The sequence below is a fragment of the Acomys russatus genome, chromosome 22, assembly GCF_903995435.1.
Source record: "Acomys russatus chromosome 22, mAcoRus1.1, whole genome shotgun sequence".
Taxonomy (NCBI): Eukaryota; Metazoa; Chordata; class Mammalia; order Rodentia; family Muridae; genus Acomys; species Acomys russatus.
In genome coordinates, this window is record NC_067158.1 from 24,131,672 (window position 1) to 24,154,650 (window position 22,979).

The following is a 22,979-nucleotide window of genomic DNA, read 5'->3' on the forward strand; positions in this document are numbered from 1 at the left end:
CTCAGGTGCTGAGGGCTGGAATAAGCCCAGCACCTCACTACCTAGAAATTACGAGGAGGGGGGGGGAGGAGACGAGTTCTAGATGGACTCTGAAGAATGAGTCAGTAGTAAACTTTCTATTGACAAAGAGGCCCCAAGTTTTAGTAATGGCAGCAGCAAAGACCTGGGAAGAGAGAAGGGAGAGCCCAGGTGTATTATGGGAATGAGCCTAGCCGTCCTCACAACTGACATGCTAACCAAATGCTTCTGCACATCAGGCACTGTGCAGAAGGTGTTTGTTCCTCCAGTAACCTTTGTTCTAGCTGAGAAGTGAGGGAGAAAGGGACAGGGCTGGGGTCCTGAGCTTGTCTGTGTGACCCCTACACCTGAGGGCTTAGCAGTGTCGCTCCTCACAAGGAGGTTCACATAGTATCAGTGTGGAGGCTGAAGGTAGCTAAGAGGCCACGTGTGTCAAGCTAAGGGTTCTAGACTTTATAGAGCGCCAAGGAGGCAAGGCTGTTGTGACCAGGACTGAGCTTTCGCCAAGGTGTGGAGTTGAGGAAGCCTTAAGCAAGGACAATCAGTAAAGGCCACAGAAACAGCTCAGGGAGGCAGGGTGGGGTCCCAATGGCAGTGAGGGAACCATTGTAAGGGGGGTAAAGAGGGCAGTTGGCGAGCCTCAGGGCCCCTAGAATGCTGATAATCACTTACCAAACAGTGATGGTTGGGGCAGTTTTGGGGGAGCTGGAGTTGTTGCCTGTGGAGACTGGTCTGTCAGCAGGACTTCCCAGTGTGTCTTGGGCAGGGGTTTGGGGCTGGTCACCTAGAAAGAGAAGGGACAGCAAGTCCGCAGACAGTAATGGCCACCACAGGGAAAGATGGCTTCGCAAATGTCTGGCCCTGTGGAGGCTAGAAGGGAAACCAAAACACACAAGGGGTCTCAGGAAAGGGGGGGGGCATGGGGGAGGCATAGACAGCCTTTGAGGAGGAGGTTGGCAGGCAGCCAGGCCATGTGTTAACAGCTGTAGGAAGAACCTTGAGCCCATGGACAGTGAGGCAGTGCGTTAGGGGGCCATGTCCGCTTCCATATCCACAGGGGAAGGAAAGAAAAAGAAAGCAGCCTCTAAGAGTGACAGGGAATGTCTGGCAAAAATAGAAATGGTTAGACAGGAAGAGGGAGGGACTGAAGGACAGACAGAAGGAGGAGGGAGTCTGGGGGCGGGGTGAGTCAGGAGGCCATTTCTTCCCCATCGCAGACAGGAGAGATTCCTGGAGGCCAGGAGGAGGAAGGGGCAATGTGTTTGAGGGTGCTCTCTCTTCTTCCTCCTCCTCCTCCTCCTTCTTCTTTGTTTTTTCAAGACAGGGTTTCTCTGTGTAGCCTTGGCTATCCTGGACTCGCTTTGTAGACCAGGCTGGCCTCAAACTCACAGCGCTTTGCCAGCCTCTGCCTCTCAAGTGCTGGGATTAAAGGCGTGCACCACCACGCCCCACCCCGCTGAGGGTGCTCATTTGAGAGTACCTCCATCTAAGTAAAAAGGATGGGGAACTCAGAGGCCGGTAGAGTTGGAGACTGTAGGGAAAACCTAGGCAGGACCTGGCAGCTTTCTGTTGGTGTTAGGACACCAGCTTGGCTTGGGGGTGCGGGTGGGAAGCTAACAGGCTTGGCCTGGAAGACGCTAGAGTGGCTGAGGTTTGGGGCAGGGGAAGCTGGACCAGCGTAGCCTGGAGAATAGGCTCCTTGGCCCTAGTCCAGAACCTGCACTCACCAGCTCCATGATTCCCGCTTCTGTTTGCAGGCGTATCTGCACTCCATGTGCATCATCCACCGGGACCTGAACTCACACAATTGTCTCATCAAGTTGGTATGTCCCACCATGCTGGCCTGAGCTGCCTGGGGCCATCCCTCTGCCTTCAGACAGACACACTGCCTAGGAGCTTCTATTTTAGGCTTTCCGCTATCTCAAGTACCTGTGGCCCATCCCCATCTTCTGGAAGCTCTCAGGCACACAGGCAGGAACCCCCCCATCTTCTGGAAGCTCTCAGGCACACAGACAGGAACTCCCCATCTTCTGGAAGCTCTCAGGCACACAGGCAGGAACCCCCCCATCTTCTGGAAGCTCTCAGGCACACAGACAGGAACTCCCCATCTTCTGGAAGCTCTCAGGCACACAGGCAGGAACCCCCCATCTTCTGGAAGCTCTCAGGCACACAGGCAGGAACCCCCCATCTTCTGGAAGCTCTCAGGCACACAGGCAGGAACCCCCCATCTTCTGGAAGCTCTCAGGCACACAGGCAGGAACCCCCCATCTTCTGGAAGCTCTCAGGCACACAGGCAGGAACCCCCCATCTTCTGGAAGCTCTCAGGCACACAGGCAGGAACAACTTCACCTCCCTCCCCAGTAGCAGTCCTTGAAACCATTATTATTAGAAGGGATTAGCTCAGCCCTGTCTGGCAGGCAGAAGGCCCTGGGCTCAATCCCCTACGCTGAGTTAGTATGTGAGGGGTCTGGGTGGGGATTGGAGCTGAATTCCTTGTCTGTAGAGCTTTTGCTTTCTAACAGGCCCCCAGAAACAGGTGCTGATCCCATTTTACAACATCAACCCTAAAACACCCTGAGGCTGTAGGGTTTTAGGAGCCAGTTTGAGGCCAGCATTCCTCCCCCAGCCCTCAGTTACAGTTGTTCCAATGCTGTGTGTCTCCTGCCGATTTACCCCTGGGCCAACTTGAAAGAATCTTTTATTTTTTGGTTTTTTGAGACGGGGTTTCTCTGTGTAGCCTTGGCCATCCTGGACTCACTTTGTAGACCAGGCTGGCCTCGAACTCACAACGTTCCGCCTGCTGGGAGTGCTGGGATTAAAGGCATGCGCCACCACTCCCGGCTTCCAACTTGAAAGAATCTTAACCCCTTTTCACATAGCTGCCCCCTAGCTCTCCCCAGTCCCCATTCTGCCTTTGCCTGGCCTTTTCTTCTACCCTTTTCTCCTATTCTGGCAACCACAAGTCCTTTTGAAGAACAAGACAAAAGGCTGAAGACAAACAAGAAGTCCCAACCAACCTGAGTTGCACTCTGCTGGCTCACTTCTCAGAGCTGCTCCCTCTTTAGCTGGGACTCTGCCTCAGGCACATGCCAGACTGAAAAAAAACCCACAGAGGCCCAGCCACTGGCCCTCAGAGCTCTCTGGTGTAACCCTCCTTTGCTGAGTAGCTTCACTCCCTTTGTCAGTGGTCTTTCTTGCCTATGTCCATGCCCCAGGGACAGGATGCCCCGTCCCCCCTCCTGACCTGGCCCTTATCCTAGCAGGACAAGACTGTGGTGGTAGCAGACTTTGGACTATCACGTCTTATAGTAGAAGAGAGGAAAAGGCCCCCAGTAGAGAAGGCGGCCACCAAGAAGCGCACCCTACGCAAGAGTGACCGCAAGAAGCGCTACACTGTGGTGGGAAACCCCTACTGGATGGCCCCGGAGATGCTGAACGGTGAGTCCTGAATCCCTAGGGGCTGGAGAGATGGCTCAGCAGTTAAGAGCACTGACTGCTCTTCTGAAGGTCCTGAGTTCAATTCTCAGCAACCACATGGTGGCTCACAACCATCTATAATGTGATCTGATGCATACTGTATACGTAATAAATAAATCTTAAAAAGAAAAAAACTATTTAAAAAAAAGTGAGTGCTGCAAACTGGAGAAGCCTGTGACACTTGGGGATAGGCCACGGGTGATCTTTTAGCCTTGGCCAAGTGAGGCCTCCCAAACTCCTTCCCGAAACCCAACTTAGAACCCAGCAGCATGCCGACCTGGGCGGCAGGTGAGCATTGACTAGCTTTTGTCTCTAAAGGGTTGGTAAGGGCTCAGGCAGCTCAGCCCAGTAGGGTCGTCACCCATGTCTCCAGACTAAAAACTGAAGTATGGTGCCCCCTGGTGGGTGCTGGCCAATAGTCTTGAAAAGCAGTGGGTTGCCAGGCTCCAGTCAACTCATGGCCAGAGTCTGGAGGAGCCTGAACCCGGGTGCCGGTCTTTATACCACGCAGTTGCATCCTGAGTAATGTGTTACCAGCTCCAAGGCAGGCCATCCAGGGCTGAAAAGATAGATTACCAAGCAATGCCCTCCCGGGGCGCCTTTGGGGCTGTTCTAGTCCTTGTTCTTGGCTGTGGCTTGGCGTGATCCCAGACCCAGTATGGAGCCGATAAGAGGCTTACCCTTACAGTATGCTTTCCTCTCTCCCCCAAGGCAAGAGCTATGATGAGACAGTGGATGTCTTCTCTTTTGGGATTGTTCTCTGTGAGGTAAGCTAAAGGCTCAGACGCCCAAGCAGCCCTGCCTGCCTCGGTCTCAGCTTCTCTCCTACAGGTGAATAGTTTGCCACAAAATCAGTGGTCAGGCTGCAGCATAGCTCAGTCTCTCCCAAAGCACTTAGTCAAGTAGACACCTCAGAAAGCTTGTCGCTCCCACAAAGTTCTGAAGGAGAGGAGCGACAAGTGGTGGTTAGAATAAAGTGGGGTTTTTTTGTTTTTTTTTTGTTGTTGTTTTTTTTTTTTTTGCGAAGTTGCTTCCTTCAATAGATAGCGGTATCTGTCATCTACAGAAAATTAAGCTGATGCTGAAGGGTTTCAGACAGTGATCAAACCCAGCCGCTCACCTTGCAGAGCCTTGATGTGGTAGAGGACATAGCCGCAGAGGGACACGGGTAGGGTTGCATAAGTGGAAGCTTCCAGCTCTCAGGTACCAGTTAACCAACACTGCTTCTGCTGCCGGGAGGCCTCTTCTAACCCTCCTCAGTAACCAGCCTCCCAGTGGATAAAGAGAGTTCCAGATTAGCAAGATCAGGAGAGATGGGGGCACAAGGCTGCCCTCTGACTTAGGTGTTAGCTACCCCTTATCCATGTACAAGAGCACCCTTTCTCCTGCCGTGTGTCTGGGGCCTCTGTAGACCTCGCTGGCCAACCATCTTCTTGCCTGCAGATCATTGGGCAGGTGTACGCTGATCCTGATTGCCTGCCCCGCACACTGGACTTCGGCCTCAATGTAAAGCTTTTCTGGGAGAAGTTTGTCCCGACAGACTGCCCCCCAGCCTTCTTCCCCCTGGCTGCTATCTGCTGCAAACTGGAGCCTGAGAGCAGGTTGGTGACTCATCCCGCCCTCCCACCTCACACAGTTCGCTTTAGATCTGTCCCTGCCATAAGCAGTGACAAAAACCTTGAGCTCAGGACTGCTGAGCCTCCCTGCCATGCCACATTGGGGAAAAGAGGTGGCAGGGTAGCAAGGGAGCTGGACAAGATGGAGTCACGGATATTTTTAAAAAGGAGCCTTTAAAAAGAAAATCTGGAGCTGGAGAGATGGCTCAGTGATTACGAGCACTGTCTGCTCTTCCAAGCAACCACATGGCAGCTTACAACTGTCTGTAATTCCAGTTCCAATGGCTCTGACACCTTCACACCGATGCACATAAAATAAAATTAAATAAATTATTTTGAAAAAGAAAAAGAAAATCTGAAGCCGGGCATGGGTGGCACACACCTTTATTATTATTTTTTGTTTGTTTGTTTGTTTTTTTGAGACAGGGTCTCTCTGTGTAGCCTTGGCTGTCCTGGACCCGCTTTGTAGACCAGGCTGGCCTCGAACTCACAGCGATCCACCTGCCTCTGCCTCCCAAGTGCTGGGATTATAGGCATGAGCCACTATGCCCAGCTGCAGATTTGTCTTTGAGATACGGTCTCATGTAGCCCAGGCTGGTTCTAATTAGATGTATAGTTGAAGGTGACCTTGAACTTCTGACCTTTTTGCTTCCGCTTCCTAAGTGCAGAGATGCCAGGTGCGCACCATCATGCCCAGTTAACGTTCTGAGAATTGAACTCAGGCCTTTGTGGATGGTAGGCAAGCACCGCACCAACTGGGCCATATCACCAGCACCCAGGTTTTCTTTTAGTTAAGTACAGATGTCCAATTAATTGTTGCATTCACTCCTAGGCATGAGCAAGCTTCTTTTCTCATTGAATGTTTTGTTTTTTTGGTTTTTCGAGACAGGGTCTCTCTGTGTTAGCCTTGGCTGTCCTGGACTCACTTTGTAGACCAGCTGGCCTCGAACTCACAGCGATCCGCCCGCCTCTGCCTCCCGAGTGCTGGGATTAAAGGCGTGTGCCACCACGCCCGGCTTCATTGAATGTTTTTTTTTGTTTTTGTTTTTGTTTTTTTTTGCCTTAAGTCATGACCCCTAGCCTAGCTACACTTCTCACAATGTTGCCTTTTGTATTTACAGCAAGAGGTTAAAGGGTTTGCCTAAGGTGGTAGAACCAGGAACGAGGAAGTAGCCGAGCGCCAACCCTATATCCATCCCTCCCAAGCTCATGTTCTGTCTCTTCTTCATCCCTTCCCTTTGTAGACCAGCATTCTCAAAGCTGGAGGACTCCTTCGAGGCCCTCTCCCTGTACCTGGGAGAGCTGGCCATCCCACTGCCAGCAGAGCTCGAAGAACTGGACCACACTGTGAGCGTGGAATACGGCCTAAGCCGGGACTCGCCACCCTAGCCCTGGTCCATCCCCCTGCAGGGGGACGGACATCCCACGGCCAGCACTGCCCCCTCTGCACCTTGTCCTTGCTATGAGCAGGACTGCCTGGGCTTCCTGTGGACTGAGGGCTTAGCTAGAAGCAGAATAAGCCATCCCTACTACCTCCCCAGGAGGCACTTGGGTGCAAGGAAACAGTTCCCGCAGGCTTCGGGGGCCTAGTTACTGTCTGTAATCCAACACTCGCCTGAAAGCTGTGAAGAAGATAAAAGAGCCTGGATTCTAGACCTAGACTAGTCCCTAGTCTGTTACTAGGGACTGCTTGGGACCTTTGTCGCAGTGAGATTCTGGGAGGCTGTAGCTTTTCACTAACCAACAGGACCTGGGCCTGCTGGGCAGGATGACAGAATGAACTGGCCTGAGGGCTCTGGAGCCTCCAGTCCAGCAAGGCGCAGGACTTCAAGTGGTAGTGTGCGTAATAGGAACTGGGAGTCTTTAAAGCGTATGGAATGACAGTGGCAATTTCTCCTCCCACCCCAGGCCATGCCCTTTGGAGCAGGTTTTGAAGAGGCTCTTAGTATGTGGTGAAACCTACAGGATCCAGAAAAAGGACTGGTTTCTGCTCACCAGCCCAGGGACCACATCAGTGTGGGGAGTTTTCATTTCAACATCCCTCCCGTCTCAACAAGCAGTCACTCACAAAAGCACCAAAGCAGCTGGGGCTGGAGACAAAGAGGCCCCTTGGCCTCTAAAAAGCCCCATATCCTGGCTGGTGGGCTCAGTCAAACGCTCAAAGCATTGCTTAACACTAGATGGGTTCTGGGGGCCAGTGTGGTTTGTCTGAGACTTAGGGTCTAAGCAGGGGAAGGGGAGCCCCATCAATCCTGGCACCCCTGTGGCAGCCAGGCAGCCACTTGGGACAGGAACTGGCGGCTGCTGAGATAGGAAGAGAGCTCCCTGAGCTGGGCCCTGTAGATTCTACCTCGCTTGTTGCTGGTCCAGCTTACTTCCTGAGCCACACTCCAGGGCCATGGGCATTGGAAACCCTCGGGGCACCTTCCACCCCTGGCTGCCAAGCGTCCAGGGACTTTCCAGCTCACCGAGGTTTGCCATCTCCTAAGTGCGAGCCCATACCATATTTAACAAATCGGGAGTGGGTTTGGTTATAAATACAGTGAGTGTTGGGTTGTACTGGTGGGTGGGAGGGAGGGCAATCCGGGAGAGTGGTTGCTGTTATTAGCTTTTTATCTATGGGGTGATATGTGAAATATTTTGTACATAGACAAGATGAATTGTGGGGTGGGAAGTCTTTGGCCACTTTACTTGCTGTGTAGACTGTACTTGTGTGTGGAGTTTGCATACTTGCTGTACAGAGAATCCTGAACTCGAAACAGCAGCATGGTTCAGCATCCTGTGACTGGACATGCGTGAGCTGTCCCCAGCAAGTGTGGGAGTGGTGGGCCTGTGCTGGGCCATGAAGCAGACTGAATAAACTAAGCAGTTAACATAGTAATGACACTGAGAGTGGAGAAGTGACTTAGGACCTGATTTAAGCATGGAGGAGCAGGACATGATTACTGTTCTGGCAAAGGACCAGGGTCTGCTTCCCAGCACCCACATGGTATCACTCAACCACCTGTAACTCCAGTGTCCAGGAGTGCTCATACCTCTTCTCACCTCTGTGGGCTCCCACACACATGCAGTATACACATGCTCTCAGGCACATACCTTTACATACAATCTAAATTTTTAAAAAGAAACATGGTCTGCTGGCCACCTTCAGGCCCAAACTACATAACTGGCCATGTCAGGGAATTCTCGGTCTCAAGTCTGATCCCCTCCCCCTGACAGCAAGCATGCAGAGATCATGCACATCCTCCTGAGGCAGCCCCTTCTGAGGAGCAGGACAATGACCTCACTTTAGGAAAGCTGTTAGGCCTAGCTCTCAACTGCTGAGCCAGTCCTCAGGGGCCTGCCGCTTCCAGAGCTTCTACGCCAGACCACTGAGCCAAATACTGCCTGAGGTCCTGAGCATAAAAATAAACCCACACCCTCCACAGAGTGTTTTGTTTTGTTTTCTTTCTTTCTTTTTTTTTTTTTTTTTTTTTTTTTTTTGAGACAGGGTTTCTCTGTGTAGCCTTAACTATCCTGGACTCACTTTGTAGACCAGGCTGGCCTCGAACTCACAGTGATCCACCTACCTCTGCCTCCCAAGTGCTGGGATTAAAGGCGTGCACCACCACGCCCGGCCCTCCACGAGTGTCTTAAGTCCGCACTTGAGACAAGCTGGAGACACACCATGAAGTCTAGGCCAGCCTCTCTACCTAGTGAGCTTCAGGCCAGCTAGGGCTGCCTGCTGTGAGACCTAACCTCTATAAACCTAAAGATACTTTTCTCCTAAACATCCTGTGGTTGAAGAATTCAGATTAAGAGTAGAACATATCCCGCCAGGCGTGGTGATGCACACCTTTAATCCCAGCACTCTGGAGGCAGAGGCAGAGGCTGGTGGATCACTGTGAGTTCTAGGCCAGCCTGGTCTACAAAGTGAGTCCAGGACAGCCAAGGCTACATGGAGAAACCCTGTCTCAAAAAAAAAAAACAAAACAAAAAAGAGCAGAAGATATGCTGGGCAGTGGTGGCACATGCCTTTAATCCTGAGTTTGCCAAAAGCTTGAGTTTGAGGCCAACATGGTCTACAAAGTGAGTTCCAGGACATCTAGGGCTACACAGAGAAACCCTATCTCAGAAAAAATAAATAGAATATAGTCCCTATATTCTGATGATGGTCTGGGATTCCCATTTGCTGTAAACACACAGGAGTGTTTGAGCGTGGGCAAGGTCAGCCTGGCTGGATATACCTGGAACTTAGCCTGTTGCTGAGATCCACTGCTAAAACCTGACCACCACACCCTCCCACCCTGACACACAGCTGCCCATATAACCCTAGGAACAACCTTCGAGAGCCATCCTCGCCCTGTTTCTTCCTTGGCTGCTGTGTAGAATTGCCAAGTGCCCCTTGCTTTCTAGCCCCCAACAACGGCTGTTGGGAGGGTGCACCCTAATCACCCCGCCTTGGGGGCGGAAACTAAAAGGGAGAAGACTTACAGGGATCAACTCCTTGCGGCTTCAACCTTAAAGATACTCATGGTTGGTAGCAGTATAGCTATTACTACGTCCCAGTGACTGGACCACCATGACAGAGAAAGCAGAGGTGTAGATGCGGTACTGGGGGAGCATCCCAGGACCACAAAAAGTGCAAGGTATGGTTATCTTTTGTGTTTATATAAGTCAAGTGCAGAGCAATTTGCCATAGTTCATACACAGGTGTCGGATGAGGTATATAAAACACACACACAGAAATACTTTCGTAGAAAAGTAGGAAGTAGTACAGTTCTCTTTCCCATAGTCAGTACCACCATGGGAACCCTGAGGTCTAGGCCCCCTCAACCAATGGCTCCAGAGAGCAGCCTGGGGAAGGGAATGGACCCCACTGGCCCCTCTTGGTGTCAGGAGTACAAGGGCTCCTAGCTGGGGACACTGCTCTTGGGAGGCTGGGCACTCCTGGCCATTCAGAAGCTGATTTGATCTTGGGCAAGACACACTACCCTCTCTGGAAAACCCTGCAGGTCCTTCCCAGTGGTTCAGTGATTGTTTTGTCTGGGTTACGATCCTAGCCTCTTGGAAGACCCTGGCCTGGAGGCCACAGGGGTGCCTGCAAGCGAGAGTGCTGCAAAGCCAGCTCCTCCAGTCCTAGCTTCTGGCTTAGTCTCCAGGTTCACCTCCCAGCTCATCACACCACGAAGTGTGTCATTCCCATGGGGGTTGGCTGGCTAGTCTCTTATCAGCACAAAATGAAGAGGCTCTTCTGTCCACCCCTAAAGAGACAGTCTGGATAGTCAAAGCTACTGCCAGGAGGCTGAAGGCAGTCGTGGGTCCTCCTGTGTCTTCCTAAGTGGAAGGCTTAGTGCAATTCTTTTCCCTTTTTATTTCCCCTTCCTTTCTTTTTTTTTTTTTTTTTTTTTTTCCCTTTACAAAGCAGAAGAGTCCCTTGGGCCCAAGCCTGGCCCACAGTTGTCAAGGCAAATCACTGCCAGCAGGCTGGAGCACACTGAGCAGCCCCCTTCTAGAACCTATTTGCAGCCTCAAGTTCCATCCCAAATACTATGTATGCATTTTTAATGCTGCCTCCTGCACGACCTGCTTGACCTTAACTATGAATAACAGTATACGCCACTCAAGTTCCTGGGTGACAAATGGGAAGGCAGAGACTGAGGCCACCCTAAGTATACAGCATGGAAGAGCTTTGGCAAGCTCCCCGTCTTTCTCTGGCCCAGACTGTGTGGAAGCCCTTATTTGCCACAGCACCACTTTGGTTACTGTGCCAGTCTCCATCTGCAGGCAAAGCCTGCTCCAAGGGATAGAAAAGGCGCACCCATGGGACCCTACCCAGTCTCCTTACCCTCACCCATAATGCTACCTGCTTCTGCTTGTGTCATGAGGACTCACATTCCCCCTGGAAAGAAAAATAGGATAAGGTTTTAACCACAACACAAAATGTAGCTCCTCCCAACAGCAGGAGAATGGCCTGTCCTATACCAGTGTCTGCATGGGCACCTGCCCACTGAAGGGGCTCAGGCCCCAGGGGTGCCAGCCTGGCCTATGAGGAGGGTGCTACCCTCCTGCAGGTCAGCAGGAGTCTGGTTGCTGTGCACAATGATGGTCTTTTCGTCCACGATCTCACAGGTGGGGTTGGTGAAGGCGGACAGGGGCAGGGTGATCCGCTGCATCTCCCTCTCACACACTTTCTGCTCGTGTTGCTCTTTCAAGTCCTTCCCCCTGTCAGGAAAAGAAAACATTCAGGTTGTGCTTCTAGCATTGTTTTGCTCAATTAGCCTTCCCGAAGCTCGCCCTGGTCACAGCGAGTCGAGTTGCCTGACCAAGCCAGGACTAGCACCAGCTCAGGCCCCAGACATTGGCTAGCCATCCTGCCAGGCTGCCTTAAACACACAGGCTCTTGTCCTTGCCTCCCTATCTCTAAGGTGGGTGGCTGCCACACGAGACTCCAGTGGGGACAATGTACAAAAAAAAAGAAACTTAAAGCAAGACAAGACTTTATCTTCAGCCCAGGGGGCCCCGTGACTCAAAGAACTATCCAAATGTCATCCCTAACCAATGGCATTGTCCAGAAAATGGAGCAGACCATCCTGCTACAAGACCTGCCTTCTTGGGCTAGTGAGGTGACTCAGCGAGTAAGGGCACCTACCACCAAGCCTGTCAACCTGAGTTCAAAAGAGGGGCCCTTTCTCCCAATTTGCCCTCTGACCTCGGCACCTGAGGTAGCAGGCATGCACCCTCTCCACCACAAAGTATGTTTTTGTTTGTTTTCAAAGATTGTCTTCTCATCCTAACATCCTGGAAGGTGGAAGCCAAGGCTGGAAATGAACTGTTGCCAACCCATGCAGAGGCAAAAAGAGCTCAGGGCCGCACAATGAAAATGACTATATCAACCCTCACAAGGTTGCCAATGCCTTTGATTTCTCCTGATACTCAGTGGCCCATTTGAGCCATGGTGCTGCTCTGCTTATGTGAAATACTCACTCCATGCCTGGGATATGAGTATATGAGTGAGTGTGTGAGTGTGTGTGAGTGTGTGTGTGTGTGTTTCATCTCACTTCATTGTCTGTTCAGTCCTAAGATTTAGTTTTGTTTTTGTTGTTTTTTGTTTTTGTTGTTTTTTTGTTTTGTTTTGTTTTTTTAGACAGGGTTTCTCTGTGTAGCCCTGGCTGTCCTGGACCCACTTTGGAGACCAGGCTGGCCTCAAACTCACAGCGATCCACCTGCTTCTGCCTCTCAAGTGCTGGCATTAAAGGCGTGCGCCACCACACCTGGCTGCAGCCCTAAGATTTAGTTCTCGTTAATTTTATAAACAAAGAAATGGCCCAGGGCATTTAAGGGACCATAACAAGTTTATTGGGCTCTGGCTGCTCTTAAGAGAAGTTGTGACCCAGAGTCAGCCCCTAAGGCATGGTGGTACAGGGATTCAACTGCAGGTCTTCTCACAGCACATGTGGTCCGTTCCCACGGGAGCCGTGCCCCCTGTGCGGTGTCCAGTAGACCTCATGACAGAGCCAGTACAGAACCCAGAGCACATCCTTTGAAGCCAACAACTGCTTAGCACCTCAGAGACACACTCTCAGGAGACATGAACCAAGTGGGTGATAAAAACAACACAGGACTCGAGAGTAGAGGCCAGAGCAATGCAGTGCAGGTGGAAGTGACCGTCGATCGAAGCCTCCACCACAAAATCTCCTCAACAAACCCAAGAGATGCCTGCAGAAGTGGCAGGACAAGGAGGTCAGCACAGGTCAGCTCTCTCTGCCTGTGCAGTCACTCAAGGACACGGGTGGTCAACTGTTGCAACAGGAAGCTCCCAGGCCAGGTGAAGGACTCCAACAAGCACTAAAACGTGGTGCTGGAGAACATGAAGGAGACATGGACCCCAACAAGAGCACCAAGAGCAAGAAGTCGTCCAAGCCAGTCAACAGGGATCACTGTGTCCTCCAACATGGGCCTGCCCATTGCGTGCTGTGGAACCAGCCCATCATCAGCAGGTAAAGTAGGAACCTCTTCCCTCCTCTGGAACTTGCTCCCTGCCCTGCCCAGGTCTGTCCAGTGCAACTGAAATAAAATGCTGTTTGTTTAAAACAAAACACGGGGGCCTGGTTCGGATCTCAGAGACATGGCTATGATCACCTGTGTTCTGCATCCATCACATGATGTTCAATGATAAGCTGGGGGGGGGGGAAGCTATTGGAGGCGCACAAATGTGCAGGGGCCTCAGGACTCTCTACACAGCCAGTTCCCTTTACTGTGTATCCTATTTGTTTAACATGCAGTAAAACAGCCCTCTAAGCCTCGGTTTCTTCACCTGCCTCAAAGATAACGTAAAATAATTCTGAAGCTAGTTGCATGAACTCCTAGGTTGGGATGACTTTCCCTGAATCAGACCTGACCCACAGGCAATATTACCTTCATTTCCCTTAAAAGACCTCTCCTGCTGGGTGGTGGCAGCACACACCTGTAATCCCAGCACTCGGAGGCAGAGGCAGGCGGATCTTTGAGTTCGACGCCAGCCTGGGCTACAAAGCAAGTCCAGGACAGCCAAGGCTACACAGAGAAACCTTGTCTCAAAAAAGTAAAAAACCAAAACCAAACCAAAACAAAACAAAAAAACCTCTCCTATTACCTAGCCAAGGCAAGAAGAACTATTCTTAGTGATACCCTCTTCTCTGGACCTTAATTTCACCATCTTAAAATAGAAGCTGTACCGAGAGACTTGATACCTTATGAGCATATACAGGGGGAGGAGGTCCCCCTCAGTCACAGTCATAGGGGAGGGGAGTAAGGGGAAAGTGGGAGGGAGGGAGGAATGGGAGGATACAAGGGATGGGATAACAATTGAGATGTAATATGAATAAATTAATAAAATATATTTAAAATATATACATATATTTAAAAATAAGGAGCTGTACATGACAGACAGCTGTAAGGTTTCCTCCACATGACCTACCATCTGATCCCCTAATTCCCACTATTAGATCACAGGAGGTTGGTAAACTCATTCTCCTGAGGCACCTGGGTGACTAGGGCAACCAAGCTTCTCAGCATGCACGCACAGGCCTACCCCATTCTACTCAGTAGCATTGGCCCTAGGTATCAACTCCCACAGCAGAAAACCTCCCAGAGCACCCACAGCAAACACAGGTGCACGATTCACAGAAAGAGGGTCTTCTAGAATAAGCTTTCCCTCAGCTGTGGTTGACTGGCACACAGAAGGGAACTCCCTGCATAACAGAAAGCCATGTTCTTCAAGGCTGCTCATGTTGGAAGATCTGCGTTTAATTTTACTAAGGGACCCTCCTCCCTACGCTGGCAGTGATTTACAAAAATGAAACATTCAAGCTAGGCAATGGTGGCTCGTGCCTTTAATCCCAGCACTTGGGAGGCAGAGGCAGAAGGATCTATGAGTTCGAAGCCAGTCTGATCTACATAGTGAGTTCCAGGACAGCCAGGACAATACAGAGAAACCCTGGAGGCGGGGAGGGAGGCATCTTTTGCCAGAGGCTAAAATTCAAAGTCTATTAGAAGGCTAAAGGAAGAAAGCAGGCCAGGAGCCCACCACTTCTGGAATACCTACCAAGGTACCAGGAGTGTATTGCCCAGCCAAGAGAAGCGGCGTAACTGTTCTTTCAGTGGATGCCAAACACTTTACACACACACACAGCCCTCATTTCTCATTCCTGCATGAAGAAGCCTGGCTTTCTCCTACTCCCCCCTTTATTGAAGCTGCTGAGCAACTGGTAAGGCAGGCTTCATCACACAAAAGTCTGTGAGGGTTAAATCAGTTTGTATTAGTGGGGCAGAGCAGGCCTGGAAGAGTAACCCAGGGTAAAGGAAGCAGACGCTGTGACTAGTCTGGAGCGGCCTCATCCATTTAGGAGCCTGGAATCATGCCTGACCCCACGTGCCTGCGGAGAGTCCTGCCTGGGAATCCTGGAGATGGAGTGACTGAGGCTGCCAGGCCTGCTGAAATGACCATTAGGCGGCCCAGCACCCTCCCACTGCCGTGGGGGCAGGGGACAGTCTGGCTGCTGTCCGGCAGCCAAGACAGAACAAAGGCTTATTCACTGACTCAGCTTCTCTCCCAAGGGGGTGAAATGGTGTTGACTTACTGTTTTTCCCTCCCTTTTTATCAGAGAATAAGAGCTCCCTGCAGAGCTAAGACAGCACTCAGCAGGGACAGGGAGCTGCCCTAGCCAAGGCCTGGCTGCACCTCAGTGGCCTAAGTTACCAGGACAAAGAGTTCCCTTCCACCCCCATCTTCAGCTCTTCCTCCCAGGAAAAAAGCTGGTGCCTGCCCATCCTTCCCAGCTCTGGGAAGCTTTCTCCATCAGCCAAGCCCCAAGGCTGTGCAGAGTTCAAGACTTGTCCGGATTGCCCTGCCTATGTTGGGCTGGCCAGAAAGAAGAGACGCGAAGAAACAGCTGCTACCTGCCTCTGGCTTCCTACTCCTAGGTTAGGGAAATAGAGACCCCTTCAAGGCAGTGCAGGTTTCTTCAGTGATTACTCTGAGCTGCAGCTGTTTCCAAATCAGAAGCCACTCTGCCCGACTGCTGCTCTGGGCAAGTTTTCCCAGTAGCAAGTGGCTACTGTACTGACACACAACTGTGTACTCAAAGCAGGCTGATTCCTCCTCACAAGAGACCTATGCACCATCCATTATCATCTCAGACCTGAAGAGGCTGAAGGTAGGAGGTGGGAAAGAGGGAGGGGGAGGGAGGGAAGAGGGAGGAGGAGAGAGGGAGGGGGGAGGGAGGGAGGGAGGGAGAAAGGGAGGGTTATTATACTCCTTGTTCAAGCAAGAGCAGAGCTAGGATTTAAACCAGGCAATAGTATCCTCTAAAGAAATACCAGTATGGTGCTGGAGAGATGGCTCAGAGGTTAAGAGCACTGGCTACTCTCCCAGAGGTCATGAGTTCAATTCCCAGCAAGTACATGGTGGCTCATAATCACCTATAATGAGGTCCGGGCCCGGTAGAATACTGGATACATAGTAACTAAATAAATCTTTTAAAGAGAAAGAAAAACAGACAGACCAGTGCTGGGAGGGGCATCAGAGCTCCCTCCCAACCTAATGACTAAATAATATGCCTAGTGTGGCAGCAACAACTAGGGGGAATTCCAGAAGATGATCTTGGGTTTATTTGATTTCTAAACTCAGTCATTCTCAGAGAAGTTCCTCTCTTCTCTACTACCCTGAGTGATTTAAGTTTAGATGAGGCTACTAGGTTTTAACAGACTTTCTGGAGATAACAGCCAGTCTTTAGATACAGCTTCCTGTCCAGCCAGACATGGTGGCTCACGCCTCATGCCTGTAATCCAGGCACTCAGGAAATCGAGGCAAAAAGACCACAAATTCCTGGCTCAGCAGTTAAGAACATTTGCTGCTCCTTCAAAGGACCCAGGTATGCTTCCCAGCAACCACATAACAACTCATAGCCCTCCAGATGTGCACATGGTGCAGACAGACATGCAGAAAAAACACCCACATAAATAAGTAATTTTTGGGGTGTGGGGGTGGCAAGGGAGTGTTCGGAGACAGGGTTTCTCTGTGTAGCCTTGGCTGTCCTGGACTTGCTTTGTAGACCAGGCTGGCCTCCAACTCCCAGAGATCTGCTGCCTCTGCCTCCTGAGTGCTGGGATTAAAGGTGTGTGCCACCACGCCCAGCAAACAAAATGAATTTTTTTTTTTTTTTTTTTTTTTTTTTTTTTGGTTTTTCGAGACAGGGTTTCTCCGTGTAGCCTTGGCCATCCTGGACTCACTTTGTAGACCAGGCTGGCTTCGAACTCACAGCAATCCGCCTGCCTCTGCCTCCCGAGTGCTGGGATTAAAGGCATGCGCCACCACGCCCGGCAAACAAAATGATTTTTAAAGTGGCTGGAGAGATGGCTCAATAGCCTTAGAGCACTAGCTGCTTTTTCAGAGGACCCAGACTAGATGGTTCACAACCATCTGTAACCCCAGCTCCTGAGGGCCCAATGCCCTCTCTGGTCTTCAAGGACACAGTGCATAGACACCATAAGTAAATAAATGAGGGAGAGTGTGTTTTCCTGGCCAGCCTGGGTTAAAGAGTAAGAACCTATCTCAAAACAAAACAAGAAGCTGGGCGTGGTGGCGCATGCCTTTAATCCCAGCACTCGGGAGACAGAGGCAGTCGGATCACTGTGAGTTCAAAGCCAGCCTGGTCTACAAAGCGAGTCCAGGATAGTCAAGGCTACACAGAGAAACCCTGTCTCGGAAAAAGCAAACAAACAAACAAAAAACTAAAACAAACAAACAAAACAAGAAACAAACACATCAAAACCCCAGATGGTGTAGTCTGGGTGCTGAGGACATAATGCTTAAGCACTTATAGGTCCCAGCTCCTCATAAGGACAAGTGCTTCAAGGGACACGATGAGCCTTGGGCACAGAAGGCATACAGCAGGGCCTGACTCATCAAGAAAGCATGAAACAACCATGGCTACTGTGATTAGTATCTGATTATTGTCCTGTGCTTACAGAACAGTGTTCAACAATCATACTCTTGTGTGGCTGGATGTGCAGGGGGAAATAGCCTACCAGGCAGAAGTTGCCCGAAATGACGTTTCAACGTACAGCTACTGCCCTGGCATCTGTTCCCTACATGGCGGGAGGTGGAGGCTCGGAGCTTGTTTCTAGCCCACCTGTGGTTTCCTGTTGTACAGGTTGTTCTCAGAGCGTGTTTGCTAAGGAAGGGGGCGGTCCAGAGGTTAGTGACAGGGAGTCTGGTGACTTAGTGCCTTCCCCCTGCGGTTACAGGGAAGTAAACTCAAGGTCATGTGGCAGCCCCATGACAGCCTAAAAGAGTAAAACTAAAAGAAAAGGACCTGGCTTCTACACTTGGCACCAGCTTGGAATTAGGGGCAGTTAGTTCAAGCACCTGGAAGGTCTGAAAACTGTCACACAAGATTGCCAGGCTGAGGAAGAGAGGACATTTTCAGGGCTCAGTTCTGCAGGGTTTGGGTCAATGCACAGGTAGAGCAACTACACTGTTTCTTCAGACTTTAAATGTGAGAGCAGGTGTCCCTAGACCAGCGAGTCAACGGTGCTGCTTCTGTGGGTCACAACCTCAGTCTGGGAGTCAGGATGCTCTCTCTCAGATCAATGGTTCCTGACTCTGAACCTCTCTGCTCTCTGACTCATGGAAACTCATAGAAGCCCACAAAGTCATTTGTTCAAACAAATGGTAGAGCTGGGATTTAAAGCAGCCCAGTCCACAGTGGCCTTTTCAGAACCCTCAGAACGCCAGGTTCATCATCTCTGACTCGTGCCCCCTTGGTGAGCAAACTGAGGCCCAGACTAGGTAAGGAGCTAGTCAGGTACCCACCGTCAAGTTCAGCCACATGTGCTTACCGGTAAGCTCAGCAGCTACTCTCTGTGAGCCATGCACTAAGCAGCCACACACCTTTGCCCCACAGAAATGCTTTGGTCTACTAACAAGAAGCAACCTGCCCAGTCACACAGATGGCAGTTTGCGCCACCATGTCCTGGCTGTGTAACCAGACAGAGGACCTATTCTCTCTTGCCTCATGTGTCCTCGTCTGAGAACTGGGAAGAACAGCAGGCTGTAGAACTGGGCTTGGTGATATACGACTTTAATCCTAGCACTCAGAAGGAATTTCTCTGTGAGTTCAAGGCCACCCTGGTCTACCTCGAGAGATCCATGACAGCCAGAGTTACACATCGAGGCCCTGTCTCCAAAAAACCAAAACGACAAAAACACCTCCACAAAAGTTTAAGGTCATTTTCTGCTATAGAGTGACTTTAAGGCCAGCCTGAATTACCTGAGACTCTGTCTCAAAACAAAGAATGGAGCAGGAGACGCACCTGAGAACACTGCTGCTGTCGTAGTGATTATGCCACATTTCCCCTTTTCAATCTCCGATGCAGCTGACTCTAAGAACACTTTGGGTTTCTAAAATGATGGTTGAGGAAGCTGGAGAGATGATGGCTCAACGGTTAAGAGCACTGACTTCTCTTCCAAAGGTCCTGAGTTCAACTCTCAGCAACCACTCAGTGGCTCACAACTATCTGTAATGGGATTCTGATGTCCTCTTGTGTCATGCAAGTGTGCATGCAAATAGAGCACTCATATTCATAAATAAGTAAGTCTCTAAAAAAATAAAATAAAACGATGGCTGAGACATGTCAACATGACTCTGACGTGGCTCCTGCTGCGGAACAATGCAGATCACGTCTGACTTCCCTTACAGGAAGGCTTCTCCAGCCACAGACAAACAGCTGATCCTTGGGGCTGGAAGTCAAATGCTCAGATTTTGTCCAAGAACAGCCAGTACAGTAACAAAGGCTTGGATTCTTAGAAGTACACACATCTCTGATTATGAGTGACTTGCCCCATGTGGCTTCTAGGACCTTTCATACTAAGCATTCCTTTGCCTGCAGTCCAGCTGCAGATCTGCCCCTGTTCTCAAGTCAGGTAAGGAGTAGCAAAATGGTTTTCTTTTCTTTTCTTTTTTTGTTTGGTTTTTCAAGACAGGGTTTCTCTGTGTAGCCTTGGCAGTACTGGACTCACTTTGTAGACCAGGCTGGTCCTCCAACTCAGCGATCCGCCTGCCTCTGCCTCCCGAGTGCTGGCATTAAAGGCGTGCGCCACCACACCCGGCCTATGCTTTTCTTTTGTAATCATTGTTTTCTTCTCCCTCCCCTAGAAGACACCCCATTGATAAAACTCAAGCCCAAACTGTGAGACTGCAAGATCTGGGGCTACAAACCCAAATTGTGCTACCACAATTCACCCCCTCCCTGATGAGATTAAAGATCACGTGTTACTTTTGAAACAGGGCCTCACAGCCTGCAAACTTGTAAAGCTCTTTCCTGGGTTGTGGTAGGCGTGAACCATCACACCCTTCTTAATAGCAGAACTTTAAACCTCAACAATCTTGTCTCCTTCAGAGCATGGTGACACATGCTCATGGATCTCACACTTCAGGAGGTTGAGGCAGGATTATGAATAAGTCCTCTCAAAGGACTTACTCAGTGCCAGTCGGGCCAAAGATGGCGACCTAGTCTGGGGGGGGGGAGGGGAGAGCAGGGGAGCAACTCAACAGCTAAGTCCTTGCCCTGTAGGTCCAAAGTCTAAGTCACCTGGTAGTGACTAAAACCAAATCTCTACTCTTGATCTGGTTTTTCTTCCTTCAATACCCAACTTCCTTTTGAAAGAGCCGAGAGAGGTTGAACGGATACTGTATCCTTTCCTTAGCACTATTCCAAGAGAGCCAGGAAGAGGCAGGCGACACTCACCTCTTGTAAGTGTAGCCCAAGATGATGCCCACACCAATGGCGATGATGATCACCATCATAGAAATGCCCAGCACATAGCCTGCAAAGGACAGGACACAAAGTCCTATTAGCCACACCCCCCAAACAATCAGCGAATGACATCATCTGACAAATACCAACAAAGGCAGTGGCCAGGGGCAGCCATACCCAGAGTTCCCAGGTCCTTTTTTTCTTTGGAGTTCGTCCTCACACGCTGACTGATCCCGATCACTGGCTGCACTGCTGCTGCCTCACTCCTGGCTGGCAGGGCGTTAGCAGGAGGGAACACCTGTGCCTCATCGTCACCCGGTGCCTCAGACTTCTCTTGCAGCTCCCTTGTAGAGGCTAGTGGTGCCGGGGAAGTGGTCTCTAGAGGTGAGGTGAGGAATAGTTCTCATCAGAGACTGCCCTGAGGACATTTTACAGCTAAACCTGACCTGAGTGTTGGGGGCATTAGGGGAAGGGTCCACCCTAAAATGTTTCCCTAGACGTGCTCAGGAGGCAGAGGCCGGAGGGTCTCTCTGAGTCCCAGGCTGCACAGTGAGACTGTCTCAAAAACAGAAAGGAAAAAACCAACTCTCCTGCCCCTCGGACAAGATCAGACCTGAAAGGGGCTGCACGGTGGCTGGGATGTGATACAAGGCAAATGTGAGAAAAGGGTCACAAGAAAACAACACCCTCTCTCCAGCCTCCCACCTGGCTCTTCAAGTCCTTGCTACCTTCCAACACCCCGCTGGGCTTGCTAGGAGGGTTTCTCCAGAGAACACCCATTTTTGCATCAGGAGACAATCCACACTGAGTGCAAGATTTGTGCCAATCCCAGTGTTAAGTGCTTGACCTTGATCGCCTCATTTAATCCTAGAGAACTGTCCTACTTTTCCGAAGTCTGAAAGCTTTGGATTCGAATTTGCACACCCTCGTTTGCCTTTGGCAGATCGCCCAACTTCTGGGTGACTCAGATCCCTCACACTGCTTCTTCCCCGGGATTTTGAGCACGGTGCCTGGCTCACAACACACAGTAAAGGCTGGTGGGGCGCTTTGCGGGAGGGGCGAGCTGCCTCCCACTGTTGTTTACAAGTGCTAGCGGAGGATGAGCTCACTCCGAATGCCTCAGCAGCCAATGGGCGTTGGGCTGCGCGGCCTGGAGATAGTTCTGACCAATCGGACGGCGCGGGGGTGGGACGGGGCGGGGTGGGCGTCGAGCTGCCGCACGTGCGCAGCGCCGGATGTAGCCGCTGCTGCTTAGTGCCTAGGGTCCGGCGTCCCTTACCGCGGGGTCCCGGGAGGGTACCTGGGCAATGCGCGTCCTCGCAAGGCCGCTTTTCAGGGATGCCGGTCTCGCTGCTGATGTAACACCAGGGCCCGCGCGGGTCCTGGTCCGGGTTCCGGCAGTAGTTGTGGTTGCCGGGGCCTGAGGTGGGGGGAGAAGAGGCGTTCAAGGGCCGCGGCCGCCGCCCGCCAACCCCGCCCGCCTCCCCGAGCGGACACTCACTGGGCTCGGCGAGCAACACGAGGCTGCTTTGTGCGGCTAACCAGTTGAGGCAGCGGAGACCCGGCGCGGGCGAGGGCTGGTCCTCCCGGTACAAGTGGCCGTTGTCCCAGAAGCAGCCTGTGAGGAAGAGGAACCCGCCCAGGACCCTGAGTGCGGCTCTCTTGGCCCCAAGGGGGTAAAGCCCCGTGTACCTCAAGAGTGAAAGTGGAGATTGCGTGTCATGCCCCTAGCTGCCTCTGGTCCACAGACAACAACACCCAGAGACTTAGCTTTTTTTTTTTTTTTTTTTTAAGCTTGGGATCGCTGCACAAGTGAAAAGGGTTGTTAATCTTGGACTTGGGACCACTATGGAGGTGGAGGTGCAGGAAGCCCGGCTAAGGTCTTTCTGAGGAGATGGTGAGTTTGGTTTTGGGCAGTCAGACCTGGAAGTCATCCCAGTGTTGAGAAGTCAATGTTACATAAACTGATGTTCCTTTCTCCACGAAAACGGCCACCTTCTGCTAGTTTGACAGCACCAGCTCCCAAGAGAATTCCACAAAAGCCTTTGATTCAGTGAAGCAAAAGATTCAAGAGAGACTCCAGCAGAGGGAATCTGCCTCATCTCTTCAGCTCCCACTCCCCTCAGCGGAGAGCCACAGGAGGAGGCTGGAGAGGGGAGGAGGAGGAGGTCTGTGCGCCTGCCACACTAGGACTTTAAAAGGGCAGGACTCTGGGGAGTGGAAGAAATGAATTCCCAGGGTCCATCCACTCATATACAAGGAAAGGGAAAGAGAAAGTGACTACTTGTCTTTGTTCTTAATGGCAAAGATGGAGCTGCAAGCCTCTGGCAAGAAAGGAGAGAGAGAGAGGAGAGAATAAAAGCTTTCGTAGGATAACAAGAAAACAGCAGAAAGCGCCCTTCTCTGTCACCCCGGCAGCATTTGGGAAACCGGGGAGGGGGGGGGCGGCTCTACCCGTTCTGCTTCGTTAAGTTGCTTGCAGAAAGGAAAAAAAATAATTGTAATCTCACCTCCAGATGCATAGGCTTCTGCCAGAAGCATGTTGCTGAGAAGAAATGTGTGTACCCAAGGCAGCAGCATCCTCTCCTC

The 22,979-nt window shown here is 51.1% G+C and overlaps 2 protein-coding genes across 3 annotated transcripts in view; one reads left to right on the forward strand and one right to left on the reverse strand.

Annotated features, from left to right (window-relative positions):
* Limk2 (LIM domain kinase 2) overlaps positions 1 to 6,766 on the forward strand; it is a 54,794-nt gene extending 48,028 nt beyond the window's left edge. For both annotated transcript variants that reach the window (XM_051165282.1, XM_051165283.1), the window contains exons 11-15: positions 1,776 to 1,841; positions 3,282 to 3,456; positions 4,207 to 4,262; positions 4,939 to 5,096; positions 6,356 to 6,766. In XM_051165282.1, coding sequence (XP_051021239.1) covers positions 1,776 to 1,841; positions 3,282 to 3,456; positions 4,207 to 4,262; positions 4,939 to 5,096; positions 6,356 to 6,500 — 600 coding nt within the window. In that variant the 3' untranslated portion in view covers positions 6,501 to 6,766. The remainder of the gene's footprint in view (positions 1 to 1,775; positions 1,842 to 3,281; positions 3,457 to 4,206; positions 4,263 to 4,938; positions 5,097 to 6,355) is intronic.
* A 3,880-nt stretch (positions 6,767 to 10,646) lies between these two features.
* Pik3ip1 (phosphoinositide-3-kinase interacting protein 1) lies at positions 10,647 to 22,972 on the reverse strand. The gene is made up of 6 exons (XM_051165277.1): positions 22,901 to 22,972; positions 21,892 to 22,008; positions 21,691 to 21,810; positions 20,568 to 20,768; positions 20,382 to 20,460; positions 10,647 to 11,315 (listed from the first exon to the last, which is right to left on the reverse strand). Exons 1-6 carry the CDS (start codon positions 22,968 to 22,970, stop codon positions 11,111 to 11,113), a joined length of 792 nt encoding a protein of 263 aa, XP_051021234.1. The 5' UTR covers positions 22,971 to 22,972; the 3' UTR covers positions 10,647 to 11,110.
* Between the last annotated feature and the right edge of the window lie 7 nt (positions 22,973 to 22,979).